This window comes from Grus americana, chromosome 1 (genome assembly GCF_028858705.1).
Source record: "Grus americana isolate bGruAme1 chromosome 1, bGruAme1.mat, whole genome shotgun sequence".
NCBI lineage: Eukaryota > Metazoa > Chordata > Aves > Gruiformes > Gruidae > Grus > Grus americana.
The window spans coordinates 75356763-75379478 of NC_072852.1; the positions used below are offsets into that span (position 1 = coordinate 75356763).

Below are 22716 nucleotides of genomic sequence, written 5' to 3' on the forward strand. Positions count from 1 at the left end.
CTTCATTGCCAGGTGAATGAAATACAGTATAAAGCTAGATTGTATATCTCCCTGCTATCCAAGCTCAGACAGCAGTAACAGCAGCTTAATTGAAGCAGCCCACAGTTGAGCTCCCCTGCTTCTCAGCATCAGTACAGATGCACTGCAAAGCACAGACCCAGTTTTCTCATTGTTCTCCACATTGCCATGCATTGCCTGCAACTTTACCCTGAAAACCCCTGAAATCTCTTGGCTTTCATTATAAATCAAATGCATGCTTTCTTAAACAAATAAGAAACTTTGGGATCCTCACTCTTATGAGCTACAAGGTGCTCAATGACATGATGGTAAAAACCTGGCAGCATATGAAGCATACAAGAGCAAAAAGTAACAGCATGGCTTGCAGACAGCCAACAGGACTTTTTTTACAGTTAGAGTGCACAAAGACACAAGGATGCTGATATACTGATGTGGTGAGTCAGGACTAGCGCTTGATTGTGAGTCATCGGAACTACCGCCCATAAAACCCATTCATACTCCAGTCTGGTGCAAGTGTCGCTCCAGCTACTTTAAGAGAATGCATGGCAGTATTCATAGAATTGAATGAATCCAAAGGCAGATCATGATAAGCATTCTGAAGAAATCTTTGATTTACTGAACTTAAACAAATGGGGGTGGTTTATATTTGTCTGGATCAGATTGTTTCATTCAATTCTCAAGCTTTTTAGGTCAGGCTTCACCTAATCAATCACAACACGTCAGCTGAGCATTGCTGATCAGAAGGATCCAGTGGTGACACATACCCTTCGAACTTAAGACTCTGTTGCTGTGGATAAGATGTAACCAGGAAAAAAAGGTTGGAGAATAAAACTGGTCAAACTCTTAAATGGGCTGTACAGGCAATACAAAGTTGTGCAACTACAGCCTTAGACTCTTTGGGGATGTAACTTTTCACTGTCTCCACATATAACAAATACACGAGTAACCGCACCACCTCAGATGTATGTCAGTTTAGTCCAGAAACCTGTCTGGATGACTATGTAAAGAAACAGGACAAGCACGTGATATTTTCTTGAATATTGTCCCAACCTCCAATTAAATTTTCTTCAAGAACTTCCTAAGCAATTTACCATCAGTATCTATGATGCCAATTCAGCTGATGTTGTCATACTCTTACACAGTTCTGTGTACACTTTTGCCCTATTTTCAATGAGTTTTTAAGATTAAATGATTAATCCTGTCGATAATAGTAATGCCATGTCCTGCTCCTCACTGTGTCAGAGCTACACATTGATATTTTAGAATGAACAACTGATATATTGTGTGAAATAAGGATAAAACTGAACTTGGGTATTTCCCATACAAGAAATAGGAGGAAGAAACCAAGGTTCAGAACCAGAGGAACTGTATCAGGTGTCAGGCTCGTAAAATAGAATCATAGAATCATAGAATGGTTTGGGTTGGAAGGGACCTTAAAGATCATCTAGTTCCAACACCCCTGCCATGGGCAGGGACACCCTCCACTAGACCACGTTGCCCAAAGCCTCATCCAACCTGGTCTTAAACACTTCCAGGGATGGGGCATCCACAACCTCTCTGGGCAACCTGTTCCAGTGCCTCACCACTCTCACAGTAAAGAATTTCTTTCTAACATCTAATCTAAATTGACCCTCCTTCAGCTTAAACCCATTACCCCTTGTCCTGTCACTACACTCCCTGATAAACAGTCCCTCCCCATCTTTCCTGTAGGCCCCTTCAGGTACTGGTAAGCCACAATTAGATGTCCCCAGAGCCTTCTTTTCTCCAGGCTGAACAGCCCCAACTCTCTCAGCCTGTCCTCATAGGAGAGGTGCTCCAGCCCTCTGATCAGCTTCGTGGTCCTCCTCTGGACTCACTCCAACAGCTCCATGTCTCTCCTGTACTGGGGCCGCCAGAGCTGGACGCAGTACTCCAGGTGGGGTCTCACGAGAGCGGAGTAGAGGGGCAGGATCACCTCCCTTGACCTGCTGGTCACACCTCTTTTGATTCAGCCCAGGACATGGTTGGCTTTCTGGGCTGCAAGCGCACACTGCTGGCTCATGTTGAGCTTCTCATCAATCAATACCCCCAAGTCCTTCTCCTCGGCGCTGCTTTCAATCCATTCCTCTCCCAGCCTATAGTCGTGCTTGGGACTGCGACAACCCACGTGCAGGACATTGCACTTGGCCTTGTTGAACTTCATGCGGTTCGCACGGGCCCACCTCTCCAGCCTGTCAAGGTCCCTCTGGATGGCATCCCTTCCCTCCAGCGTGTCAACCCCACCACACAGCTTGGTGTCGTTGGCAAACTTGCTGAGGGTGCACTCGATCCCATTGTCCATGTCGCCGACAAAGATGTTGAACAGTGCTGGTCCCAGTACCGACCTCTGAGGAACACCACTCGTCACCGTTCTCCACTTGGACATTGAGCCGTTGACCACAACTCTTTGAGTGCAACCATCCAGCCAGTTCCTTATCTAGCAAGTGGTCCATCCATCGAATCCATGTCTCTCCAATTTAGAGACAAGGATGTCATGAGGGACAGTGTCAAATGCTTTGCACAAGTCCAGGTAGATGACGTCAGTTGCCCTTCCCTTATCCACCGATGCTGTAACCCCATCATAGAAGGCCACCAAGTTTGTCAGGCACGATTTGCCCTTAGTGAAGCCATGTTGGCTGTCACCAGTCACCTCCTTGTTTTCCATGTGCCTGAGCATAGTCTCCAGGAGGGTCTGCTCCATAATCTTGCCAGGCACGGAGGTGAGACTGACCGGCCCGTAGTTCCCTGGGTCTTCCTGTTTACCCTTCTTTAAAAATGGGGGTTATGTTCCCCCTCTTCCAGTCGGCGGGAACTTCACCGGACTGCCAGGACTTCTCAGATACGATGGAGAGTGGCCTGGCCACTTCATCCGCCAGTTCCCTCAAGACCCACAAATGCAACTCCTCAGGTCCCATGGACTTGTGCACCTTCAGGTTCCTTAGATATTCTCGAACCTGATCTTCTCCTACAGTGGGCGGTTCTGCATTCTCCCAGTCCCTGCCTTCTGCGACCTGTGCAGTGTGGCTCAAGCATTTGCCAGTGAAGACTGAGGCAAAGAAGTTGTTGAGTACCTCAGCCTTCTCCATATCCTGGGTAACCAGGTCACCCATTTCATTCTGGAGGGGACCCACATTTTCTCTCATCCTCCTTTTCTCACTAACATACCTATAGAAGCTTTTCTTGTTGTCCTTGACATCCCTGGCCAGACTAATTTCTATCAGGGCTTTGGCTTCCCTAACCTGATCCCTGGCTGCTTGGACAGTCTCTCTGTATTCCTCCCAGGCTACCTGCCCTCGCTTCCACCCCCTGTAGGCTTCCTTTTTTTGTTTGACTTTGCCCAGGAGCTCCTTGTTCATCCACGGGGGCCTCTTGGTGTTTTTGCCTGACTTCCTCTTTGTTGGGATGCATCGCTCCTGAGGTTGGAGGAGGTGACCCTTGAATATTAGCCAGCTGTCTTGGGCCCCTCTTCCTTCCAGGGCTTTGTCCCATGGTATTCTACCAAGCAGATCCCTGAAGAGGCCAAAGTCTGCTCTCCTGAAGTCCAGGGTAGGGAGCTTGCTGTGCACCCTTCTCTCTGCCTAAGGATCTTGAACTCCACCACTTCATGGTCACTGTAGTCAAGGCTGCCCTGGAGCTTCATGTTTCCCACCAGCCCATCCTTGTTGGTGAGGACAAGGCCCTGCACGGCACCTCTCCTCATGGGCTCCTCTATCACTTGGAAGAGAAAGTTGTCATCAACACATTCCAGGAACTTCCTGGATTGCTTGCACTGTTTGCGTTGTCCCTCCAGCAGATGTCAGGGTGGTTGAAGTCCCCCATAAGGACCAAGGCTTGTGAGCACGAGGCTGCTCCTATCTGCCTATAGAGGGCTTCATCTGCTCGGTCCCCCTGGTCAGGTGGCCTGTAGCAGACCCCTGCTGTGATGTCTCCTGCCCTAGCCCTCCCTTTAATCCTGACCCATAGGCTCTCAGTGGGCTCCTCATCCATCCCCACGTGGAGCTCCACGCAGTCCAGCTGGTCATTGACATAGAGGGCAACACCCCCTCCTCGCCTGCCCTGCCTGTCCTTCCTAAAGAGCCCGTACCCTTCCATCCCAGCACTCCAGTCATAGGAGCTATCCCACCACGTCTCTGTAATGCCAATAAGGTCATAGCCTTGCAGGCACACACACGTCTCCAGCTCCTCTTGTTTGTTCCCCATGCTCCGTGCATTCGTGTAAAGGCATTTCAGTTGTGCCCCCGATGAGGCTGACTTATTGGCTGGGGTGGATGGGATTCTTTTGATGTATCTTCCCAGTGTTACCCTGTTGGTTCCTGTTGCATCCGGAGCCCCTGGCTCGTCTCCTCTAGGCTTCGAGCGTGCTGTAGTGCATCCAGCACATCTCTGAGCACTAGGCCGAGGGCCCTCACCAGCGCCCCGTCCCTCCAACCTGGGCACATCGTTCCACAACATGTTGCTGGCAAGCCTGATGTTATCCCCCTCCCCCTTCGAGCCTGGTTTAAAGCTCTGTCAATGAGCCCCACTAGTTCCTAGGCAAAGATCCTCCTCCCCCTTTGAGAGAGATGAATCCCATCAGGGTTCATCAGGCCCGGTGCCATGTAGGCCGCTCCATTGTCAAAGAACCCAAAGTTGTGGCGTTGACACCAGCCACGGAGCCATGCATTTATGGACTGTGTCCGCCTGTTCCACCCATCATTGCTGCCCTCAGCTGGAAGGAGGGAGGAGAATATTACCTGCACCGCCAAATCCTTCAGTGACTGCCCTAAGAACCTGAAGTCCCTTTTGATCGCTTTTGTGGTATGTGTCTCTGCTTCATCCCCACCCACGTGGAGGAGCAGCAGTGCCAAAGGCTGCTTTAAGTGTGCCGTTTATTAAGTGTCTGTAAGCCATGTCCAGCTTTGGAATCCCATGAGCTGCAGATGTTTAGAGGCCACAGGAAAGCATTGCCAAATACTGTGGTCTTTCCCTAGCTCCTTGTCCCTCTTAGTTTTACGGATATCTAACACAACTCCCTTCAGTCATCCTTCTTCCCAAGCGAAGAATTCTTACCTAGCTACAGCTCACGCCGATTCCTTCCTTTCAGCATCCATCTTATCCTCCCACAAACCTCTTGAGTGCTATGAACTTTTTAACATGTAAGAAATAAACCACACAGTATTCAAGATAATGCAAATCACTGATTTATACAGTGGAATAATTACTTTCATCCTTTTTGTTCTATATGCTTTTCCTAATAATTCCTAAAATTCAGTTTGCTTTTTTAACTGCTAGCACACACTTGAAACCAATAGCTATTTTTCTGGATTATAACTCCTCAGTAGAAATGGCTATTTTCTATACATGAGGATTGTTTTTCTATTAAGCTCATCTTATATAAATATATATATATATTCAGTTTCATCAGCCCTGCTCTTTACTAACCTGAATAACTTGGCATCCTTGACTCTGCATTGTTCACTGCTCATTGCCTTTTAACACGCTCTTTATAAATAATTTAAAAATTCTTCCATCTGCAAAAAGAAAATAATGGCAACCCTTTTAGGGGAAGTGGTCTGTAATGCTACAGAGGGGTGGGAGACAGCTATAGAATGAGACTCCTCCCAAATGTTTCTTTCCTCCAGTATCTCTAGCAGTAGGACAGCTCTATTAAACCTGAGCCACATACATAAATGTACCTAGGATCAGAAATGGGGATAGACAAATCTGTCCAAGAATGAGAAACAAACCTACCATCCAAGGATTTTTCAGACAAGTACATTAGTGACAAGTTTTTCTAACTCATTTATGCAACAGGTTCATGCATAACAGTGTTTTTCTTGTACTGGACATACCTTATTATTGCTTTTGTAACACTGACATTTAGGAGAATTACTCCTGCTGGGTGTAACTAAACTAATTTGGAATTATTTCTGGAAACAGGAAATAGTGTTTTAAGAGAATACCAATAGAAAGTATAATTTAAAACAAACCCTTCCCCACACGGGCTCTGGAAGAGCTAGTTAACTAATCTGTCCTCAAGGTTTAAAAGTATTAAGAACCTGAAATCACCAAGTATTATAAAATCTCTCTAACCTCAAAAGGTTGTGTTTTATATGATTCATATTGATTTGAAATGAACTAAGGTCACAACACATTAGATCATCCTACAGGAAACAGCACAGAACTGGAGAAAACCGTATATTGAACAGCACAAAAGATCAGATAAAAATAAATTAATGGAGCCACAAGTAGGTGAAGGTCTAACCCCTACCCCGTGCACCGAAATATAATGACAGTAAGTTACTGTCTATCCTTCTTCCCTCAACTCTCGTGGCAAAAGCCACCAAGCAGCCAAAACCAGTAGAGATCTCAAGGCCTAACCAAAAGAGCAATTCCCTCTAAGAACATCCCGCCAAGTAATTCTCAGTATGTTCTGCTCAATTTACAAGATTATCCTTCTGTAGAAATACTGGGCTGGCTTTGACAGCTCAGTAAACAGAGAGATGAATCCTACCTTTTCACAAACGCAGCCACAAAGCACACAGCAGTGCGAAACCAGCTATTTGAATACATGGCAGACAGACAAGTGGAGAAGTTTAATATTGTATAACCACACACACAAAACACTCAAGATTTACCTCCAAGACCAGATCAAGATGAAGATTTTAAGTAATTGACTGTGTGCGCATGTGATTAATTTGGGCATTAAATTTGCCCACCTTCATCAGGTATGATCCATTCATGTGGCACATGAACTTAGAAGTGTATGATTTACAGTATAGAAATTCATCATAAATCAGCCCACAACCATTCTCTACTCAAAAGACTAAAGAAAACTGTTTATTTCAAATTTCAGGTAATCAGCTATTTTTTTGTAATAGTTTATTATAAATTATTATAGCTTACTTTTTTCAGTTTCACAAAATAATAATAAAACAGTCCACACTAAGGTTTTTTTTTAATATACTAGGCAATTTAAAGTAAAAACCAAGTGCTCACATGACAAAAAGATATTCCAAAATTAGCCCACTATAACAAAAATGACCACTGAAATTTAGTCTGAGTGAACTGCATACCTCTAATGAAAGGCAATCATGGTGCCAGGATACTTACTGAAACAACGGTCATTGGCAAGAGATGCTAGGCCTTTGAAGCTTGCCCAGGACCTGGGATTTCCCCTTTAAGGTGACCATTACCCTCACTATCTCTGCCCCTCTGGGACTCCTGAATCCTTCATATGATTGATGATCTTCTGTAAAAATCAAGACGAGTGATTAAGACATCCCTCATGCTACCTTAGTTTATAGTCAGGCTTTCCCTTGCACTGTGGGCAATACAAATCTGAACCTTTCAGGCAGCAGATCATGCATCTCCCATATCCTCAAACAGTTTATTTTGTAAATAGCGTCTAGAGCTCTTTTGTTCTTTAAATTTTTCCTATATATCCAATGTAAGATTATACCATGTTTTTCTAAAGAATTTGTCAAATTGAAAACACATATATCAGCTACCATTTCTTTCTGCCCATTAACAACATTCATACAAAAGTGTTTCTGCATTTATTTTTGATACATGTAGAAATTTTGGGTAGAGACCCAATGGACATGTGGCACATTCAGCAAAATGAATGCTGAAACATTAGACGAGTTCTTGATTCAAACAGTAAGCTAGGAACAGTACTGCTGACTCATACTTTTATTCTAATTGCACTTACTCATATTTTTGCTTTCTCTAACATAAAAGGAACGGGAATCAAGTTCATCGCAGTCATCTTGTTTAAAGCTATCTGTTCACAGAAAACTGTTCTTGATGTCAAAGTCAGCAAGTTACTTGATGATGACAAGGTGATGTAACTAAAAACTTGGCCAATTCTATATGACATTATTAAACTTGAATTATTCATCCAGTCTGGACTTCCGCAGCTTTACCACATAGTCTATACAACAAAAATAATTCATCTACCTATACCAAAGTCCGTAGTTCTGTCCAAAATGTGGCACTCTTGTTATCAAAGTCCATGGGATTTATCCAGTGCAGAACCCTAAAGCCTGACTGAAAGGAAATACTTAAATGATAACTTAGAGCCAATTAGTACAGTAAACTATTCACCTGTTAACCTTGTGACTGTAAACAGGCAGTGAATGAATTTGTTTAAAATTTTGCTTTGTAAAAGGAAGTAAAACACAAAGTTAATCAATACAGGGCAATATATCAGGTGATACTACATTGGGAGTGTCTATTTAGCAGAGAAACAAAATAAAACGATGTGCCATTATTATTTACCTCTGTAGTAAGTGCCTGTGTACCACATGTATTTTTTATTTTTTTTTTTTAGCATAACCCAAGGCAGAACTTGACTCACTGATAAATACCAGGACTGAAAACTGATGTGTATTTTTAGTGTCAGTTCTACAAATCTTTTTACAGATAGCTGAGTTCTTTAAATGAAGACACAGGAAAAATTGTATATTACATAAAACCAAACATACATATACATCAGCTTTAAATTAACATGCTAAAAAGTCTGAATATATATTTTATATAAACTTGCAATCAACAACTATGCTTTGTGTTTTTTAAACAGCAGTTACTTTTCCATACAATAAAGATTTTTTTTTAAATTTTTAATCATTAGGGGTTGTAATAAAGCCTTCATAAGAGTTTCTGCAAAGGGAAGATCTCAAAGTTAATAGGAAATTTAACTCCAAATTTGGCAAAGCATTTGGGTATGTTACTTTCAACTTTTCAATAAAACCCAACATAAACAGATTAAAAGATAAGAGGCACAATTCCAAAGGCCATTTAATTATTTAAGAGCTTAAAATTGAAGAAATGCTTAAGTGCTTTTCTTAACTAATATTAACTGGTTTTACAGTAACTGAGCTGTCTTTTAAAAATATAGGAAGAAGTTTGATACTTATTTTACACCTGACGTCTCCAGCATATGCTAAAAAGCCCTCTTCCTTACTAAGGATGAATCCCATAAAAGGCAAGCTCGCAACTACAACATCATATTGACATTTGATAAAGGAAATGTAAATAAAATGAGCAAAACTGACTTTTTTTTTTTAAAGTCTGAATTACAAGTCTTCAAGTCATGCAAAATCATTGATCCCTGAAAATATTCAGATTATGAAATAAAGACACACAATTCCTGTAGGACAGGTGCAATGATTAAGAGTAAATTTATAGGACACTACTTTTTGTAGCATTTCTTCCATTGCACTTAAATGGCTTTTAAAATAATCATGGATATGATGATGATTATCAGCATACAATCACGAATTGTCTTAAAGTGGGACCTTAAATTAGAGGAAAACATATTTTTTACCTCTACTGCAGTGTAAAACTTTAAAGATAAGCCATCCTTTGGGATACAGACTTACTGAGAGAGGAAGGGGAAAAGAAAAGCAGGATTGACCAACTGTGATACTATTTTTTTATTAGTTCCTTATTTCCTCTCCTACTGTTCTCATTTCCCTGTGCTTCCTTTCCTGCTGAACTCACTTCTTCCATTTGCTTTCTTGCAGAGTTCACTTTTTCTAACAACAGGAATATGTGTTCTGCAAACTCCCGGACAGCTCCACAGCCACCATTGCTTTTACAAATATAACCAGCAGCCTTCTGAGCAACAGCACAAGCATCAGCAGGCACACCACTCATGCCAGCTTTCTTCAGGCATTCCACATCAGACTCTTCATTTCCTGTTGAGAAAGATGACAGACAAGACAAAATATCACACTGGGGAAAAACTGAGAAAATTCAGTATTTTTCTGTGTACATATTAATCTATTTTTAAAAATTTGTATTCTTGTCACAATTTTCATCTCAGCAGCTCAACAGCGTTTTGCACGTGTGAGTCAGTTCTCAGACATCTTAGTGATACATATAAACAGTGATCACACTTCACACAATCTTCAGAGAGAAGAGAATGGTACTTTTAAGAGTAGTAAAATTATTTGAGCAACTGAATAAGCATTTGCAGGACTATACACTTAAGCTCTCGCTGAAATATAGTTTTGTACAGAATCATATGGCTTTCAGTTTTAATTCTGTCCATTTCTTGTTTCCATTTCAGAATATAATCTATACAATATCCATCTGAAATGAACTAGAATCGGTTCAAAATTGTGAGCTGTAACTGTATGCTTGTGTGATATCAAAAGCGTTTTTAAGTCTCATTATAAAACCAGCTAAGATGTCCCTGACCAAATTAGACACCGATTCATCAATGCCTTTACTATTTAGATCGTACCCTAACGAGCCTTAAAATCCATTTTAGTTTAGTGTATTAACAATGAGCAAAGCGTTTTGAACCTGAGCAGGACTATGAAGCTTGTATTTGTGTATACTATATGAAATTTTACTGAAAAAAAAGGAACTAACCTAAGTAAGCAACTTCTTTCCAGCTCAAACCCATGTCTTTTTGCCATTCCTCCAGGACTTGTAATTTATTTGTTGCACTAACTTTTGCTATACATCCCAGCTGTAAGGCTGACAGTGTTTTTGAACAATCTCTTTCAGAGATGAGTCGAACCTATTGAAATAAAGTCAAGTTAGAATAATTTCTACATACAAAGAAATAAGACATGTAAGTTGATTTATTAAAAAAACAGCAGAAGTTTTGCTCATAGAAGCTCTCTCAGATATCAGAAAAGCATTAAATAAATGGTTTCTTCAATCAAAACTCAGAGCTGACATGGTTAACATCCAAAAATCACATTGCAGTCCTGAAGTTGCTTTGGGAAAGTGAAACACCATTCTGTAGACTTCCTTGAGGTTCAAAAGAAAAAAAAAAAGAAATAAATTTTGTTTATCTTTTTAAACGCAACATGGACCAAATAAAATATTGGATATCACAGTACAGTGGCATGCTGACTATGTAGTGCAGTATCACCTAATTAAGTCACAGTAGGGAATAAGAGAATTCCCAAGGAAGATTCCTGTAATATTTGTGGAAGCAGAATATTATGAAGTATTTTCCATGACTCCTCTACCTAATAACATCATTTTATTTACAGTAAGACTTCAGTCTGTTTAGCGTTCTGTTGATGCTCTGAAGTGGCACAGCATGTTAATCTCCAGAAGTTCATTCCAAATTTGAAATTTCAGAAACAATGTACATGGTAGGCTAAACCCGTAAGATTATTGTGACAGGATGTTTTAAAAATCTCAGACGACCCCTCCAAGTTTTCTGTCCAAGCTGTGGACAAGCTTATCTTCCTTAACTACTTTCAAATACTAACAAATACTTGGCACTGATTTTAAGTACAAAACGAACAGGAGTGGTGCACAAAGCAAGAGTCTATCAGCAACATATACTAAAAATATGTAAAGTGTGGCACAAAGGCCAGGAGGTTTTTAATGAAAGATTCCACATCACTGCAAGTAGGAAAACGGGCTCCCACAGCAAACAAAACAGTGATTACAAGCTTCCTCCTCTTTTTGCCTCAGAAAACAAAGCTGAGGGAGTTTTGAAAAACCATCTACTGCATTTCACTGCCCCAAGGCAGCAACAGCTGCATCAAAGTATGTCATGAATGTCTCATCTAACCTGTTATAAAAAAATCCTACAATAAAGACTCCAAAAATGTATCTGGAGAAGCCTACTTGGGGTATAGCTACCTTTGTCTTATCCATGCCTATTTCTATCTGCAACACAACTGAGTTAAGGCTCACTGAAGGCAGCCTAATTCTGTATTTAGTTCATACTCCAAATAACTCTTCTAGATATATCAAAAGTGGCAGCAGCACAGACAGAAAACAGCCAGGAGGCAAATTTTACATAAATGCAAGCAAATATTCAGATCAGCAGAATTTAGTAGCAGTAATAATAATCAATAGTAAGAATAATAATAAAGAAGACAGCCATGTTACAATCTGTGTTGTTTCAGTTTTTCATTTACACTGAATTCGTACAACTTCAAAGCACATAAGTTACGGTTAAAACGACTAAGCAGAGAAAAGTGTTTGGGGTTTGATTTCCCATCTTTGCAACAACCATGGGTGACCTAGGATGAACCAATTAATTTGCCTAGGTATTTCTTTCTCTTCTATAGCCAAGAGATAACAACATATCCCTGCTTGGTAAAGCTGACTTCTAATTAATGAGTGTCTGGACTACGCAGAACAATATGATTGGTGCTAGCAAAACACCATAAAAATTTCTTCCCACATTTTTTCCAGGACAAAAAGAGAGATGCTACAGCTACTGTGAATGAGATTGAAAACTTTCTCAAAACACTTATTTTCCTCTAAGGGATCTGAGAGCAACACTGGACCAATATATTATGCTGCTTGATCACAAGTGCTCTGAAGAAACTTCAACTTATATGCTGCAGGGTTTTAGAATCTTTTAATGTTCAGGTTACATCAGACATAAAGCCTCACACTTCAGAACAACACTTACCTGGATTCCTCTTTTCTTTAATAGATCGATACCAACAATATCTCTATAATCGTAGGAGACCATTTCCTTCTGATCTTCTGTCACATAAATGCGACCATTTGTCAGGCATCCATCAATACTGCAAACCAATAGCTTCACCTCTTTTAATGGCTCTTTGCCAAAATATCCAAAGCTAGACAAAGAAGTTATCTTTTTAGGACAGAAGTTTTTGCACACTCCAAAACCAAATATTTCAAATACAACTGTGATCTTCAGATAGAAGAATCAGCTTTGAAATTCTTTTTTTCTAATGCCTTTTCTCGTCATTGTCACTCTCCAACTATATTCTGTCTCTTCAAAGAAAAATCAGAATGATCCAAAAGACAGCACAGTTATGTTGTTCATCTAAAAATTAGGATGAGATTTATTTCCTTAGCGTAAGAGGTTATGCTCTGTAGCATTTATTTGGGGCAAAACCAAAATGGAGTAAAGGATGAAAAGGCACAGAAAAATATAATCCATTCCCACCCATTATTTCCTTAGAGAGGTACACAGTAGCTGCCAGCTGCCTTTTCTTTGCAAGATGTAATCAGCTCATACCTTCTACATGAACACTCTGTTATGTGCATCAGTAAACGTGGTCCAGACCATGGAAGCCTAGGACAACTCAGCTGGAAAAGCCAGAGATGATGCTAACACATTTCTATTGTGTTTTTCTGTGTGTATCATCAGGCTTATACTTTTCCCTAAGCTGAACTTCTAAAAAAAAAAAAAAAACCCCAAAAAACCCCACACAAGAAAACCCAAACCCCAAACATACAGAAAAGGTAATTCAGATGATTTCAATAGAGAGAGGAAAAAATGATCAGCAGAAATAAAGTTGTCCAATTAACTTTAATCTTGATTACTTACATTACATACATTATAAATTCACACAACCATACTTTGAAACAATGAGTGATATCAAAGAAATAAAGGAATAAAAAGTGCTTTTACCTCAATACTCTCTGTTCTGCAATAGGCCAATCAATGTCTATGTCGATATCCACACTGTGCTCTGCACGCATTTCATAGTAGGCCATTTTACCACCCTAAATAAAACAGAAACCATTAAGATTTTCTGCTTCGCTTAATACAAATACAAAACTGTACAATTTAGTACCATGTAATGAAAACTAAGTATCTGGTTCCATAGTGGTCACAGTAGCTTAAATATAAGTGAAACATCAATAATGATGTTCTACCAGTGACACAGAACCAAGCATTTGAAACAACTTCCTACAAGCAATAGTTAATAAGTATTTTCATTTTATAACTAGAGAAAGTATGCAAGAAAGATGTTATGCATTATAGTCACTACATCACACTGATTTCACTAAGTCTTTTAATACAGTAAAAGAGCAATACCTTTAGCACTTACTTAGTAAGAGTATGCTTATTTTTTGTTTGCTATCTATGCAAAGACTTAATTCCAATTGGGAAAATATCTGCCATACTCCAATGTAATTAAAAAAAGTAAAAGCCCTGATCCTCAGAGAGCTAGTGGCCCAACCTTCATAAAATGTAGAATTCAACACAATTATGCTATCCAGATCAATACTTGCAAGTCCACATGGCACTAGCTGGCACTGCATGTCTCTGTGCAAACTATAGAGACCTAAAGCTAGTATCTAGACATTAGTGACGTATCTGGAAAAGACAGAAATAAGAACCTGGTATTCTTGACGTACCTAGTAAGGTATTCCCATTAGAAATATGGAAGTATCTACATTGGGCTTTTTTTTCAGTACTGCTGACAAATACTGGAAATGATCTGTAAGATGGAGAGCTTGTCTTGCATGAGAAAACTAAAAGACTGTACTTGTAAACAAACAAAATGAAAGCTGAAGTAAATACATTTGTTCTGCATTACTACACTGGGAGATAAACATCAGGAAAGGGAAAAAGACTGTTTAAGTTACAGTAAAAAATTAGTATAAGACTAAACTGGCCAAGAAGACAAGTTTATATGAGAAGCCTGTGACACTGCACAAAGGTCAGTTTCACACCCTCAGTAACACTAAAATGAATTACAAGATACGTACTTACATCCTGGCAAGCTGATGTGTAAGTCAATATTGTATTGTTTCAGGCTTATACTTATATACTGCTCTACTATTTGTAGAAATGTGTTTGCTGTGGAAGATGCTGTTACTGGAATTGCCCTAGCTACAGCTAGCCCCATTAAGTTACGTAATAAGCGAAGTGTCCTGAGGTCAAAGTGCTGCTACTTCATACTGACTGCATCAGAAATAGAATACATTTTAGAATTAAAAAGATGTATTATCCTAAAGAGCATGAAAAACAGAAGCACTAACCTGCAAATAGCCTTTCTCAATCAAATGTCTCTTGGCAAAATAAAATGAGCCATTTTCATACAGCTCCCCAGGCCAATCTTGCCTCCGGTACCGTTTTGCTGGGTTCAGGTTTTGAGGCTCTGTCATTTTGTTTTCTGTTAAGAGTGAAAAATGACAAAGTAAGTTTTCCAGAATCCCTGTTCAGCATTACTTAACTTCCTTTAAATAGCTTTCTATTGAAAAATTAAGGACACAATTCAGTCACCAACTTCTTTCATTATTGCCTCTCATTGCTTAGCTTTATAAAGAATCACTGAACTGCTTGCTCTTTCTTGGAACTATGGGTAACAAACTGGAGGACTGCCCTGCATTTCTAGCAGAGGAAAAGGAAATTGTTCATTCCAACTTAAAAAAAAAACCAAAACCAACAAAAAAACCAACCTAAAAAACCTGAGGTCATCAGCTCCAAAACTGGTTGTAGGGAGGACATTATTCTAGACTGTCCTTGCCAATGTGAAAGAAATACTATACTCTTTCTGTACTTGACCGCCTAGTATACAATAAAAGAAGTTTAACTCGCAGTGATGAAAAATAGACACAAAAAATATTTAGCTACCTATGCCTAAAATCAGGAATGCCCTGAATGAACTCCAACAGCTGAGAGGACCAACCTGAAATCTGGAAGGTGAAAAAAGAACATATGAAAGAAATTGTGCCTGTGAAAACATCTTGGCACTTCCCCAAAATACCTCCTATTTAAGGATACACATTATATTAACTTTTTATAAGTGATTTAATCAGGGTCCACAAATGACCAAACAAGTGTCTTTGAACAAACATGACCCCGTAAGAGCCCATATTCTTATCAATGCCAGTAGTGCATGCAGGAGAAAATGAACCAGGGACCAGAGACATCTGTCCTTACACCACCCAAATTCACATGCACAAAGCAGCTAAAATTCACCAGGCCTCATGATCTAGTAACCATGAAAAAGTTAGAGGGCATTCTCAAACACCCAAAACATCCTGAGGCTTTAGTATATATACACACCTTGTATTTCATAAATACACTACAGCTTTATGCTCAATGAAGTAAACATTTCTAGTGAGAGATAGACACCTTTCTCTTTCAGGGTGCATCAATATTAAACCTTAATGCAAAAGGAACAACAGAAACACACAGGAAAAGATATAAAATTCTTTTAACATAATCTGTACTTTAAAGTCGACTGGGAAAAAAAAAAAAAGTACAATACTAAACTGTATAATGCTCCTGCGAATCACTGTCACCTGAAACACCACACTCTTGAAAGGCCATTTGCTGTTACCCTTAAGCTGCTAATGTCTGCACAATGTGTTCCTTGCTCCCCTCCCATATACTCCTTGCAACTGAATGATTCTTTATCTCTCGCCACATTAAAAGACTTTAGATATCATTTTATACTAAACAATTATTTGCTCTTTTAGGTAGGCCTTCAGGATTTTTTATTTTAATAATCTCCCTATTGAGACTAGGTGGCACACAATCACTTCAGAAAGGTGCATGGTACATCCAAATCAGATTTGCTCTTTCACAGATGTCCATTCTAGCATCTCAAGATGTGAAGTGGACTTTCACTTGGTTGCCTAAAGTGCAATCCACAGAATCCTAAACTGCCATCCACGATTTTGATACTCCTCTTATACCCTACAGCATCATGTTATTTCTCCTCTTACAAGGAACAATGAGAACGTTCAAGTTATCCGCTTATTCTAAACAAAGGCCTAACTTTTATTCCAACTTATCTCTAATACCAAGCTTCATTTATCTTGCATGCTCTTTTACAGCGTGATGCTTTATAAACTCATAAAAAAAATTTTCATCTGAAGCAATTTACATCTCAGAATAACTGTAACGTCCGAGTAACACATTCATTTTTAAAAAATAAAAATAACGATGTGACAGTATCTGAACTAACCATTTTTAGAAAAAGAAGCAAACATTTCTGCTTTAAACATAGAAACAAAACCAATATAGATAACGTGTGGAACAGTTCTTTGTACAAGGACAAAAGGTACTTCTATAGCTACAACAAGGTACAATCTTTATTTGTAAGTAAAGAGTTCAGTCTTTAATCATCTTGGCAACTGTAGCTGAGAGGCATATTTTCTCTGGGAAAAAGTCGTATTCTTCTGTATAAGCTAACTAACATGACCTCAGTCCTCATGACTCAAAGGTACTTTGCAATTTGACTTAAGTCAGCAGCCAAATTAGCAGGCTGAAACACATGCTAAGTCTTCAGGCTAAGAGGTTGCCACCCCATCTTCACTAAGACTGTACCTCACATTATTTGTCAGTTGTTAGCTACTGCATAGTAAGAACACACACTTTCCTAGTTAAGACAGGACCTCAGTGTCATGTCTACATACACATGAATACCCACCAAGCGGAAATTAACATGTAAAGGTTTGGGGAGCTATATTTTGAGCTATATTGAGACAAGTCAATAACATTTCAATTTTCAATACCTTAGCATTTCTACAAAACAATTACAGAAAGGCTGAGCAATGATCAGTAGTATCAAAACAGCATCACTTCGAAGGGATTTTTAAGCTATCTCACACCTCTCCAAGAACTCAGCCCCTGCCTCTGAGTAATGTAATTCCTAATGTAAATACTATGGGTATGAAAATAAATAATTTGAAAAAAAAAAAATGTATAACTGTAACCAGAAATGGCTTAATATTACCTCCTTTTTTTACCTCGCTCCATCTAAATTGATGCCGTCTGACAACAGAGAAGACAGAATCAAACCCCTCCTTCTGGATCAGATCTGCCACTTTTATAAGATCACTGGGATGTAAACAGGGAGATGTTGCTTGAATATTTCCTACAATATCAACCTCTAAAGAAAAACAAAGAAATGAAACAATGAATATTTATATACACACAACTGTGAAGCATGTTATGAGTGGATGCCACAAAAAAAAAAGGAGAAACTCTCTAGCTTTTATTTACTAAAGACTTTACTTATTCTTCTAAATAATAAGTACACCACCCCTCTGGGGCTACAACATAAAAGCTCAGCATATTTCATTTCTGATTTACCATGATGATGATTAAGAAACTCTCTGATAGCTTCTAGAGAAGTTGAAGAGTCTTGAGAAACTTCGGGGCTTCTGCGATGGACTTGAGCGCCAAACTGCTTTGCAACCTTCTCAATTTCATCATGGTCTGTAGAAACCCATACACTGTTGGCAGACAGTGACAGAAATGAACACAAAGAGTAAATCCCAGCATTGTTGACCTGCCTGCCATAATCTAACCTGAACAACACCCTGGCTTATGTATGTACTACACCTTGCAATGAAAGGAACTAGTTCTTTTATTTGCGTTAGTAAAACTATCTCTGTCAGTCCAACAAGCAACTTTTAACAATACGGATAAAACACACACATTCTCTAGATTGCAAAATCTCAAGCTTGGGTTGCATTTCAGTTTAATACTGTAGGGTGCTTCATCTACCTTCCATGTAGGAAGCTTAAGCAACATAAAATTCAGAAGTGTTACCAGAAAAATCCAGTGTCAGCATGCCACAATTTGTTACGCATGCTAACAGATCAATGAAATGTGAATGGGTTGAATGAGGCATTCAAAAATCATTTCAGAGTTCAGAAACAAGACTGACAACAAGTAAAACTGCCACACAGTTAGAAGATTAGCTTATTCTGCAAGTGTTTTAAAAAGTGTTAATTTGGCTCCATACAATACCAGAGAAAGAGCTGTTCAAGCTACATCACATACGTTTTGGCACAGAAAGCCTTCAAAACTGGTAAAGCAAGATTGTGATTGTTCAGGGATAATAAACATTTACAAGAGGAAGGGCTAAGTCTGAATATTATGTGATGATAAACACTGGCTGAGTACGGTGAGGTCACTCCTGCCATCACTGGGACAAAAGTGCATGTGAGATATAAAAACAAAAACTATGAAAAATAACCCTTCTTCTCTCAGTAGCACTAGCATTCTCAATGCACTGTACATAGCAAAGGGTGCTTTAGTTAAGTTTTTTTCACCCAAAGACATAATGGGATCATCATTATAAAAATATGTATGACAGTGACAGTAATGTCAAGTCACACCCATGTGAACAAACGCAGAAGAGGTATTTTCCATCGACCGCTTCAGGCTGGTTAGGTACAGTATACACTCCCCATTCAACTAACAGAGTTTTGTTGTGTAACATGTACCCTGCAGCACAGCTGTTTCAAAGGTGACTAGAAAACCTACTGCATTTCCATCTAATGCACCTGTTATGCCTCAAAGTTAGGCTACATAACCTTAAATGACTTCCTGTTGGGCAAATTCAGATGCCAAACAGAAAATGAGGAGGTGACTCAAACCACCATATCCTCCACAGGTCATTAAGCAATATGGATTCACGTGCATTAAGTAATTACCAGTAATCTAGGTCAGAAACGTTTTTGACTGCTTCTTTATTAAAAATTAAACCAAGTCAGTGATGCTTCCTCTACTTTTCAGACATAGTAAAAAAAGATTTTCCAGAACTGGTAATGGTACAGCAGCTATGAGATACAGAAGGCTCGTGCTTACTTCCAGTTCTGAATCTAGCTGGGCTACATTTCTACTTGACTACATCAAGCCCCTGCTCTGACCATAATGCAGTAGGTTTGCCTTGGGAACCTGCACCTAGGTGTGCTACATACCAAGTGCATCCTAACCACACACTAGTTTTAATTAAGTTTATCAGTATGTGTGTAGAAAGGCTCAGTTTTGTTCTGGCAGAAAAAAGAAACTTGTAATGCCCATATTCTTAATGCTAACAACATACTTGTTTCTACCTCGCTCTAATTATTGCTACCAAAGTTTTGTGCACTTTGCTACAAACTGAGCTTCTCTTCTGCGTCACATGGGCACACACAATTATTTTCTTCCACTTGACATTTATGAGACTGCCCCTGACATGCTGTGTCCAGCTGCGGGCTCCCTGATACAAGAAAGAAAAACTGCAGCAAGCCCAGCGGAAAGCTAGCACGACGACTGGGGCCTGGGAGCACATGCATGCCAGGAGACACTGAAAGAGCCGTCTCAATTCAGTCTTATGAAGAGAAGGCAAGGGCACGACTTTATCGCCATCTTCAAGTACCTGGTGGGCAGGTAGAGAGAAAACAGAGAAACTTTTCCTGGATGAGCGCAGTAAGGACACAGACACATATCACAAGAACAGAATAGATAATCGCAAAACAATTTTTCAACCATGAGGGCTCTCAATCCCTGGAGCCAGTACCCAGGAAGGCTGTGGGTTCTTCATCCTTGGAGACACCCAAGCTCAGCATGCAGTCCCGAGCAAGCCTAACCAGTCCAGCTTTGCACAGTGGGTGGGACCAGATGACCACCAACCGAAGCCATCCTAGGATTCAACGGGTCACGGGAGATTACCTACAGCCTTTCAGTTTCATTTACTGCAGCTACCTTAATAATGTAAAAAGGTCAACATTTACTGGCAAACATCGCCAACCAGTGGCTCCCAACTACGAATGGGAACCACTTCAATTTCAAATTACCGTGTTGTAAGACTTTGATTCCCTCATTGCTTCGCAGCTCACCCTCACCAGGAAGGGACGGCAGCGTTCATGGCGGGGTGCAGCCTGCTTGCTCGGCGCCCCGCCCCGCCCGATCCTTAACCTGGTGCCACGTTAACTGCACCCCCTTGTCCTCAGCGAGGGCCTCCCGCTACACACCTGCCTCATCCACGAACCCGAAGGAGCAGTTTCAGCGAGGCTAGAGACGCCCCGGGGGAGACCAGCCCCCTCACTGTAACGGCTGCCGCTGGCAGTTCAGCCGGGACTCCGGCGCCCAGCCTCGGAGCCTGTCAGGGAGAAGCCAGCTGCGAAGGGAGGGCTGCCCCGGGAGCCTGCTGCGGGCAGGGGCCTCTCCCCCCACGCCTCCCCGCGCCGGAGCCCGTCGACACCCCCATCCCAGCCTGGCACCTCCCTCCCGCCCCAGGCCCGGGCTGCGCGACTCGGCGTGCGGGAAGACACGCAGCCCACCGTCCCGCGGGAGGAGAGACCGGGGGGGAGCAGAAGGCGCCTGCGCACCTGTGGAAGACGCCGGCGTCGCTGGCGGCGCGCAGCACCCAGCCGATGAGCGGAACCCCCGCCAGCAGCTTGATGTTCTTCAGCGGGATCCCCTTGCTGCCGCCGCGCGCCAGCACCAGCGCGGCCAGGTGGGCGCGCGGCCGCCCCTCACCCGCCGGCAGCGCCCGCGAGCCCCCGGCGCCCGCCTCCATGGCGCGCTCCGCTTTGCTCCTCTCTTCTCCTCGCCCCCCCGCCCCTCCCTGCCACGCGCCCAAGGTGCATGCTGGGAAGTGTAGTCCTCCTCCTCCGGCGGGGCGGGGCGTCGGCCGTGCCGCGCCTGCGTGCAGGGAGGGGGCGGGCACGAGGGGCGGGAGGCCGGTGAGGGGGCGGGGCGGAGGGCGGGGGTTGAGGGCAGAGGCGCTCGGTGCGCCTCATTTTGGGGCAGGTGGGGGTGAAGAGGGGGCGTGGTACACCCTTTTGGCACGGGGTACCCCGCAAAGCCCTGTCCTGGGGCGGGGGTCGCCCAGCGTCTCCTCAGATAACGGTTTCGAGGCGGGGCGGAGGGTCCCTAGCGCCCTGCGGTATGGATGTGGCCGGGTATCTCTGTTTAATACTTTATACACGTAAAAAAACCCCAGAACCCCCAAATTGGCCAAAGGTGTGGCTGCCTTTCCCGTCGCACATACGACGTGGCTTTAAGGCGGTTAGCTCTGGTGCTGGAAAGCCCTCGGGGCTGAGCATGAACTGCAGTCTGTGTCCAGAGAGCTGCACAAGCACCAGCCGACCGGATTCTGCAGTTTTTTCGACATTCACCAGCATAAATCCTCAGCCTTCAGTGGTTTCTCCTGCGTCATGCCCTTCCCGCGTGAGGAGTCCCGGCAGAGGGCAGAGTAGTCACACCGGAGCCTCGTTACGTGGGAAGGGAAACCTTCCTTCAGGCGTTGCTTTTGCTTTTCCACCTCCTAAAAAAGTGTATTACAGCATCAAAAAACCCGATGTTAAGGCCAACTGGTAAGTTAAGTCCCATTTATCTCTAAAACTGGCCGAATAAAGTAATATGCTACCAATATAAGGCTGCAGAGGGGTTTTGGTTTTAATGTAATGTGGAAATGGAAAGTAGAGGCCGTTGAACAGCATCATCAAGTCACTCCTGGAGGCGCGGGGTCACAGTCCATAATGGAAACGTATCGCACGCAGTTCACCGAAGTCATCCTCAGGTTGTTTAAGATGTGTTGCAGAGCAGAAAGACCTCACCTGCCACTGCCAAAGGAAACGCTCCCAGTTATATCCAGCTGTAGGCAGGCATTTAAGAAGAATAATCATTGGGGGTGTTGGTTTTTCTTTCTGAAGTGGACATCTGTTCACAGAAACCTAGCAGAGATAGATTGCTCTTCTACTGTGAAGATCAAGGCGACACCTTTCAGGTCCCTTTTTTTTAGGTGAAATTGAAACTAGTAGTCGTAAGCTGCTAAGTACCATATTTCCTACAGGCAGCTTTCCACGCGCTTAATTTTGAAAAATTTTTAACTCTAGAGTTTCAAGCCTTTGTCAGATCTAAGTTCCTACTCGTCTACGCTCTGTCAGAGGTTGCTGTGCCCACAACAGACTGAGTTCAACAAAACGTGTGCCTGAACAAGATCAACTTCAGTGCAAAGTCTGGTGATCTTGCTGACAGCTGCCAACTCTGCTGTACAGGCAGGAATCTCCAGGAGGGTCTAAAGAAAAGTGTGTCAGTGCACAACTAGTTCGCAAGATCTTACCTGTCAGCCCTTTTAGACCTAGATATAACAAAAAGGAATATCAAATGCCTGCCAGACTTCTGAACAAACACGACAGCTGCAAGGTGCACTTCTGCTGCCAGCAAAGGTCCTTTTTGTTGAGAAGAAAGATACAAGTCCT

General features: G+C 41.8%; 1 protein-coding gene across 1 annotated transcript; it reads right to left on the reverse strand.

Moving 5' to 3' along the window:
* Positions 1–8384: 8384 nt before the first annotated feature.
* CMAS (cytidine monophosphate N-acetylneuraminic acid synthetase) lies at positions 8385–21063 on the reverse strand. The gene is made up of 8 exons (XM_054847575.1): positions 20839–21063; positions 17828–17970; positions 17469–17624; positions 14761–14894; positions 13400–13494; positions 12425–12596; positions 10402–10552; positions 8385–9719 (listed from the first exon to the last, which is right to left on the reverse strand). Exons 1-8 carry the CDS (start codon positions 21027–21029, stop codon positions 9448–9450), a joined length of 1314 nt encoding a protein of 437 aa, XP_054703550.1. The 5' UTR covers positions 21030–21063; the 3' UTR covers positions 8385–9447.
* Between the last annotated feature and the right edge of the window lie 1653 nt (positions 21064–22716).

What these genes read in the sequence shown, in the direction of transcription:
- CMAS (XM_054847575.1), bottom strand. Translation starts at nt 21,029, where the DNA reads ATGGAGGCGGGCGCCGGGGGCTCGCGGGCGCTGCCGGCGGGTGAGGGG. An exon ending in GCAGAACAGAGAGTATTGAG is followed by an intron (nt 12,597 to 13,399) that starts GTAAAAGCACTT and finishes TTCTTTGTCTAG; the next exon opens with CTTTGGATATTTTGGCAAAG. An exon ending in GAAAGAAGTTGCTTACTTAG is followed by an intron (nt 9,720 to 10,401) that starts GTTAGTTCCTTT and finishes CTTTCTCAACAG; the next exon opens with GAAATGAAGAGTCTGATGTG.